The sequence below is a fragment of the Aricia agestis genome, chromosome 11 (genome assembly GCF_905147365.1).
Source record: "Aricia agestis chromosome 11, ilAriAges1.1, whole genome shotgun sequence".
NCBI lineage: Eukaryota > Metazoa > Arthropoda > Insecta > Lepidoptera > Lycaenidae > Aricia > Aricia agestis.
Window position 1 is genome coordinate 4,486,723 of NC_056416.1, and position 8,415 is coordinate 4,495,137.

Here is an 8,415-nt window from a genome sequence, read left to right on the forward strand (position 1 = left end):
ATGTTAGTTACCGTACTCCTCCGAAACGGCTTTACTGATTTTTACTAAATTTTATATGTTTACTAGCTGTTCCAGCAAACGTTGTTTTGCCATATTAAAGTATTTCGCCCATATTATTAATTTATTGAAGTGACTAAATAAGTATGTCACTATGGCAACGTACATTGCTATTCCGTAGCATGCAAACAATGGCCGCCGTCAGTCTCGAGTTGTAATAATTTACTATTATTTATTCAACAAATGCACTTATCAATATAATAAGTACCCAGTAGACGATTCTCATACCCACTGAATATGCATATAAAATTTGATTAAAATCTGTAAAGCCGTTTCAGAGGAGTACGCTGTCTAACATTGTGACACGAGAATTTTATAATATATCTATAATTTGGATCGATTTATAATATGCTTTATTAAATTACTTTTAAATTATAAAAAACGTGCTAAAAGCAAAGCTTTAATTAATTGTTATCAAAACAATTGCCAGCAAACCTTCAAGAAAAGAGCGTATACCCTCTTAAAAGGCCGGCAACGCACCTGCAGCTCTTCTGATGTTGCGAGTGTCCATGGGCGACGGTAGTTGCTTACCATCAGGTGACCCGTTTGCTCGTTTGCCCCCTTATTTAATAAAAAAAAAAAAAAAAAGCGCTCCCTCCATCCTCACATACTATAGCATCTATTAATGATAACGGCCTCAGCGGTAGGAGTTAAAAGCGTCGGTTGATCACCAAGCCAGCACTCGCGGTAACCACGCCGGAGTCACGGGGACAGTGCTGGCACGGGCTTACACACGGCTAGTGCAGTTGTGCCAGTTCGTGCAGCCACAGGGGCTAGTGTTCATACTGCTGTGTGTGCTCATCGTTCACGCGTTTCTACCGTTTTTCCTCAATTGAAATGGTGAGGATTTGGTGTTGTGGAATAAAATGTGATTCTTTTTTCGAAATTATTTTTGTTGGTTTTTTTTTTATTTATTGAGCTTTGACATTTAATTTGCGAGTCCAAAATGTTCCTGATACAGATTTTTGTTTTATTTTTCGCTGTTAATTTTTCGTTTGGAAAATATCTAATTATTGAGGTAATTCACAAGCTTAGATAAAATAATTAGAACCTAGATGAAACTTTAGTATCTAGTGCTTTCAGTGTAGCGATTAGCAATATTTTATAACTGAGAATTTAAATACCTTTCAGCGCTGAAAATTGTGTTTCCTTTATTTTACAGGACGAACTAGACAAAGATCAAATCAACAGTAAGTATAAATAATATATTTCTCATATAAAATCGGCCAAGTGCTAGTCGGACTCGCGCACGAAGGGTTCCGTAGTATTATAGAGCAAAATTAGGCCAACATTTTTATTTTTTGTATGGGAATTTTTTTTAGTATTTTAAAATAATTATTTAATATTAAAGTACACATATAATTAAGTACTATGAGAAAAATTCAAGTACCTACCTGTTGTCATTATTGATATAGAGCAAAAAGGCCAAAAACGTTTGTCGTATGGGAGAAATTTAAATTTATTTTGATTTTAGTATTTGTTGTTATAGTGACAATAGATATACTCTCTAGCTATTACCGTTCTTGAGTTACAGCCTGGAGACAGACAGACAGACGGACAGACAAAGAAGTCTTAGTAATAGGGACCCGTTTTTACCCTTTGGGTACGGAACCCTAAAAAGTAAATACTTAGTTTAAAAATTATTCACTATTAATTTAAAATAATTTTTCAAAACCCAATTCCGAAAGTTTCATGGGTAATTTTTTAGAGGATAAAGGGATCGTTTAAAAACATAAAATTTTCATTTGCTGATAGTATCCAAACTCAAAAGCTAAGCTACAAGATTTTTAACAACATCTCCCAAACTTTCCAGTCCTGAAAAAAGCCTTCGAGGCTTTCGACCAGGAGAAGAAGGGATGCATCGGCACGGTGATGGTGGGCACCATCCTGGCGATGCTGGGACACCAGGTCTCCGACGACACGCTGCAGGAGATCATCAATGAAGTCGACGTTGATGGTAATCTTCAAGTTTTAAAAGTATCTAAAATTAAATCAAGACGTAAGGGCCGGGACACAAAAACACGACACGACGTCGTGTCTTACCACGACGCGACGTCGTGTCGTGGGAATATACGACGCGCGTCGTAAAAAACTACGACATGACATCGTACGACGTCGCGTCGTAGAAACTCCTCATTGAATTTCTACGTGAGTTCCCAGACACGACGTGGCATCGTGAAACAACGTCGCGTCGTGGTACGACACGACGTCGTATCATGTTTTTGTGTCACGGCCCTTACACGTTTCCTCTACGTCGCGTTGGGCAACGGCCTTAGAGCCGGGACACAAGAACACGACATGCGTCGTATCGTCGTATCGTGTTTTTGTGTCCCAGTCCTTATTTTTTGCCCATGATCGACAATATTGTACACATAGCTCTTAATTGTTTGGCAAACACGTTTATACAACATGGGCGACCGTAAAAAAAGAAGCAGCAGAAGTGCCGGAAAGCCTGCACTGTCTTTTTAACCGACTTCAAAAACATCAATTCAACGCGTATAATATTTCCAGAACTGTCCAGTTTTTGTATATTATGTTAATCTATAGCAGCTTCTGAACAAAGCCAAATTTCAAAAGTGTGTGTATGTATGTGTGTTTTTATGTTCGTGCACGCATATCTCCGGAACTACAAGTCCGATTTAAGTGTTTTTTTTGTTGTACTAGATATTGTTCTACTTAGGGAATACTGCAAGTTTAATCAAAATCGGTTCAGTAGTTTTTGAGATAGGGAATTTTAATTCTTAATTACGTACAATTTGAAGTCGTTTTTATCTTTTTAAAATTAAAAAAAAATACAGTAATTACAGTAGCACAATGCTACCGATCGCCTTTAACCTAATAATTTCTTTTAATATTTTTCTTGTCACAAACTCTTAATTTAATCAACATAAAGGCTCAGTAGTCCCGAATACAAGCAGGTCGATGTCTGTCAGTACGAATATTGACGTTAAGGACATTAAAATAACATTCATATCAGCGCGCCTTGTACAGTGGCTGTTACGCGCTCGCCGCGTGCCTTGATAATAGAAAATAGGAGTAAAAACCTTTTGTTTTTAGTATTACACAAATCAAATATATCAAATCGTTTACGTTGGGTTACGACACATATACTACATTTTTTGTTTTTTCTAGAAAGTGTGTAATTTAGCCATAAAATGATTTAATTATGAAAAACAGCGTTATAACAGCCATCTTTGAGTTTTTTTCTATCGAGCAGATTTTTTCAAATTGTGTATATACCTTTGCGTATAGGAAATTTTCTCAATTTTAAAACGGTACTTATTTTATACTTGAATAATGACATTTCCTTTACTAAAAACGTGTTTTAAAAAAACCATTTTACGTAGTTGCAACAACCACAGCGCCTTAAGAAACTTGTGATATACCTGCTGAAGCAACACCAAATAAATAATGTTTATTTATTTTAACGCGACCGAGCATAACTCACTGAATAACCCATTAATGGAGTATACTCGTGTTATTCCCAAAGGCTGGAAATAGCAGATTAGATATTAACCAGATGTCTCGAAATACTCGTGTTTAGGTTAATTTGCTTCAGCGAGTGTGCAATAAATAACGTCCTAAGCATGTCGTATTATTATGCTTTCGATGCGTTTACAACTTGTTAGCATTATATTCGTTAGTGTAAAATGGCAGTGTAATGATTGGAGTGATGTTGAGGATATCAATTCAAATGAAACTTTATTTTGAAGAAGATGACGCCGCGTTAAAATAAAAAAACCGTGTTGGATACGTTTTAGATTGCTTGTTTGCTTGATTCTATGATGGGTTGGCCCGGCATCTCATAGAAAACAAGCAATATAAAAGCAAGAAATGGAAAGGGCGTAAGCGACAAAATGGTTATTGTCGCGTTATTTAAAAACCATAAATATACATATAAGCTATGGGCAAATTAAAGTGTATACTTGAACCAATATATGTACAAATTTGGAAGCTTAAATCACTTTCCTCTGTTGGGAAGGAAAAAGGGTAGGGGTTTGGGCCTCCGGTAAACTCACTCACTCGGCGAAACACAGCACAATTGGTATTTCTCCTGTCAAGCCAGCCCCATTCGTGCCAAAGCATGGCTCTCCCACGTCACTTAAAATTATTCTCATAATTTTGTTAAAATTTCAGGATCTGGAGAGTTGGAGTTTGAGGAGTTCGTGACGCTGGCCTCCAGGTTCATGGTTGAGGAGGACGCTGAGGCGATGCAGCAGGAACTCAAAGAAGCATTCCGGTTATATGATAGAGAAGGTGAGCTTAGAAAATCGAAATGATAGCAAAGGATGCGTGTGACTCACGTGTGACTTCTAGCGCAAAAATCATATGAACCATGCAATGTGCCGTAAAATAAGTTGGCCACGTATTGTCCCGAGGCTTAATTCAGATCAGTGACAAAGGGGTATTAAGATTTTGGCCGACCTACTGTCCGCTATTTTGTTTTTTCGCAATTGCAATATCTTAAATTGGTAAAAATTGGTAAAAATTGGCAGCTCATATCTTCAAAATGCGACACTTTACGTGGTTTTGTCCAAGATTATTTTTGGTTTGTATCTATCCATTTTTTTTAATATTCCTGAACGCGAAAAAACAATGGCGGACAGTAGGTTAGCCAGTCTCCATACAAAAATCATCATACCCCTTTGATCAAAGTCGACCAAGTAATTCAGTAGCACGAAAACAAACAAGTTTATGAGAAAAAAACATTAAAGCCATCCAACTTTAAGCATAAGGGTGTCAACGCCAGTGAATTGACCTAATCCCACATATTGTAATCAATTAATGTTAGTATTATTAACAGAAAATACAGTCTGTCAAAAAAGTCATAAAATTAAAAAGTGGCAACATCGTAGTGTCATCCCTTTCAAATCAATCTAAGAAAAAAGGGATGACACTATGATGTTGCCACTTTTTAATTTCATGACTTTTTTGACAGACTCTACATAAAAATATGAAACAATTCTACTATTCATAAAGGATAGAAATCGCAAAAAATATTGTTCGTTCCATCTCAAACTTCCAACAAAGCCTTTCAAGTGGAAACTTTCTAATAAAAACTTAGGCAATCTTGCTCTGAACGGAACACCTGGGCTACGCACTATTTAATATAAAATAAACCTGTGACCTGGGTTTTTCCCTTTAGTAACCTGTGACCTGAGTTAATCTGTGACCTGGGTTTTTTCCATTTCGTAACCTGTGACCTGGGTTTTTCCATTTAATAATCTGTGACCTGGGTTTTTCCAGGCAATGGGTATATAACGACGGACGTGCTTCGGGAGATCCTCAGAGAGCTGGACGACAAGATCAGCGCCGAGGAGCTCGACATGATGATCGAGGAAATTGACTCTGACGGCTCGGGAACTGTGGACTTTGATGGTAAGAAAACCTTTATTATAATAGGATGTATCCCTCAACTACGTTCACGCAGCGCATACAAGTGTATAATTATTTACGCGCGATAGCCCTACAACTTAGCACAGAAGTCCTTTTATCGCACGGTAACGGCACATTTAAATAATAAATAAATAAAAATATCTTTATTAAACATACAAGGACACAGCACAGCCAGCCAATTCGCGTCGTCCTTATCTAGGATACCAAAAAATGCATGCATAGCATGAAGGGGTTTCGCATTTATGATAAGTGTAGATTGGAGTGGACAAACTATAAATTCATAAAAAATTGAAGTGTCAAAATGTGTATCAATATTTTCTTATTAAAACTTTTTATATTGTTACACCCTAATCTATACTAATATTATAAAGCAGAAGAGTTTGTTTGTTTGAACGCGCTAATCTCAAGAAGTACTGGAGCAATTTTTATGTTATTTGGCACACATGAATAATAGACCACGTGTAGGGTAGGCTTAAAATGTACGGTTTCCGTGAAATTCCAAAATTACGCGGGCGAAGCCGCGCGTAACATCTAGTATTAAATAATTTATTAAATCAGGCTTATGTTGTAAGCATGTGACATGTCAGACACACTGTTCGGGGTAAATAAATAAATTAAAAGTTGGAAATGAATCCAAAACTTCCGTTTTTTGGCTGTCATCAAAATGTTTACTGAAAGTAGGTTCAACCCAAAAGTTTATCAACCCTTGCTATCATCCAAAGACTAGGAAAGTAACAAATAAGCGATTACAATTATTTCCATACTAGCCCGCAACGCGAGAACCGTACATTTCTCCGCGATGAGAAGTATCTTATAATATGCTTTTCCGACACTCCAAGTATCTCCATACCAAACAGCTAAATCGGCTCAGCAGTTTCGAATTTATAATATCAGCATGGATACGCGGCCTTATTACTTAGTGTCTAAACACACCATGCCGAAGTTCCGCGGCGGAAGTTCGACATGATTACGTCAGCAATGTTTTGACATTGCTGACGTAATCATGTCACGCAACGTAATTCGGCATGGTGTGTCATCGGTAATTTAATTTATACATTGCAGGCGTAATCATGCCGAACTTCCGCCGCGGAAATTCGGCATGGTGTGTGACACTTATACGTTGTAAGGAACTATTATTATCATTCGGTAATAAAAGTAGGCCCATTTTATTTTTAAATTCTGTTCCATTGTTTATAAATCCAGTCAAAATCGGCTTTATAATCCCATCACATAATATTATGTCCTATTTATTAAAATGTTTTATTTTTTTATGTTTCAGAATTTATGGAAGTAATGACGGGCGGTGATGATTAATTTATAAATAAAATAAAAATACTTAACAAACAACAAGATGTGATATTTCATTTTAATATATCAATAAGCTAAGGAGATCTACAATGAAAACTTTCATGTTTATTTATTATATTAATTTATCTATATATATAAAAATCAATTGCTGTTCGTTAGTCTCGCTAAAACTCGAGAACGGCTGAACGGATTTATCTTATCTTGGTCTTGAATTATTCGTGGAGGTCTAGGGAAGGCTTAAAAGGTGAGAAAAATTCGAATAATTGCCGGGAAAATCCTCAAAACAGCATTTTTCTATTTCCCATACAAACGTTTTCTAAATAAAATGGAGAGTCAATTTGTAATTTATTACCGCTGCATAAAGTTCAAATTCGCGTGCGCGTTGGAGGACCTAATATCGCGTTCTGAAACTCAACAAAAGCGAAAGTGAATCGCGAACGCGACAAAATTGCATAGTCTCAAAATACATAGTACATAAATAAACACAATTTTAGCTAACTTCAGTTGTTACTCTGTCCGATTATTTTTTTATTTTAGCTTACTTAAGTTGTTACTCTGTCCGATTATTTTTTTAATAAGACTATATAGAAATCGAAAGATAAATCTATATATATAAAAATCAATTGCTGTTCGTTAGTCTCGCTAAAACTCGAGAACGGCTGAACGGATTTATCTTATCTTGGCCAATTTTGATGAAATTTTTTGTGTGTGTTCGTGGAGATTCGAGAATGGTTTAGATTTACAGTTTGGTCTACTGGAAAATGTTTTTTCAATTAATTTCTTATTTATAAGGAGTTGTTGATTTTGGAATGTTTTACATTAGATCCGGCGGACGGCGCTATCATCGCATTCAATATTATTCTATTTCAATTTTAGTTTGTCCTGACAGATGGTGCTACGATTAATTTGAAAAAAATTTTGTTATTCAATTCATGTGCTGATTAAAATATTAAATAAATAACACATAGGCTACAATTTTAACCGACTTTCAAAATGGGGGAGGTGTTATGTTCGTTTTCTTATATTCAACGATTACTCCGCCGTTGGTTAACCGATTTTCAAAATTTTTCTTTTGGTATATAGGGTATCATCCCAATTTGGTATTATATTCAGAAAAGTGATGATCTGATGAAGGATCCATAAGTAATCGAGGGAACTCCTCAAAACTTATAGGGAAACATATGGTGACTTCGGTTTCGTGAGAAGTATTCTAAGCATATGCTACCAACAAGTAAGATTTTGCACCGAGATATACCTGGTATACCGTGGTTCGGAAGGTGCTGAGAGAATTCCTGATTCTTTATAGATACAAGTTTGGGAGTTTCGGCGTTGTTTTAAGAACAGAAAGCATATGCTACTATGCAAATTACATTCTTCATCATCATCATCATCATCATCACTACCATATCATAGTCTTTTAGATCGAGACTCGAGTTTGTCAAGCGATAATTAAAAAAAATCTATATCTACCTAATATTATAAACCTGAAGAGTATGTTTGCTTGAACGCGTCAATCTCAGAAACTACAGGTCCGATTTAAAAACTTATCTCAGTGTTAGATAGATCATTTATCGAGTAAGACTCATCATTTATCGAGAAGGTTATATTATATTATTACTCTAAGACTAATACGACAGAAGAAACTCAGGAAAA

The 8,415-nt window shown here is 36.0% G+C and overlaps 1 protein-coding gene across 1 annotated transcript; it reads left to right on the plus strand.

Annotated features, from left to right (window-relative positions):
* The first annotated feature begins 705 nt into the window (after nucleotides 1–705).
* LOC121732078 (troponin C, isoallergen Bla g 6.0101-like) lies at nucleotides 706–6,904 on the plus strand. The gene is made up of 6 exons (XM_042121864.1): nucleotides 706–897; nucleotides 1,220–1,247; nucleotides 1,871–2,014; nucleotides 4,195–4,314; nucleotides 5,305–5,436; nucleotides 6,734–6,904. Exons 1-6 carry the CDS (start codon nucleotides 895–897, stop codon nucleotides 6,766–6,768), a joined length of 462 nt encoding a protein of 153 aa, XP_041977798.1. The 5' UTR covers nucleotides 706–894; the 3' UTR covers nucleotides 6,769–6,904.
* The last annotated feature ends 1,511 nt before the right edge of the window (nucleotides 6,905–8,415 follow it).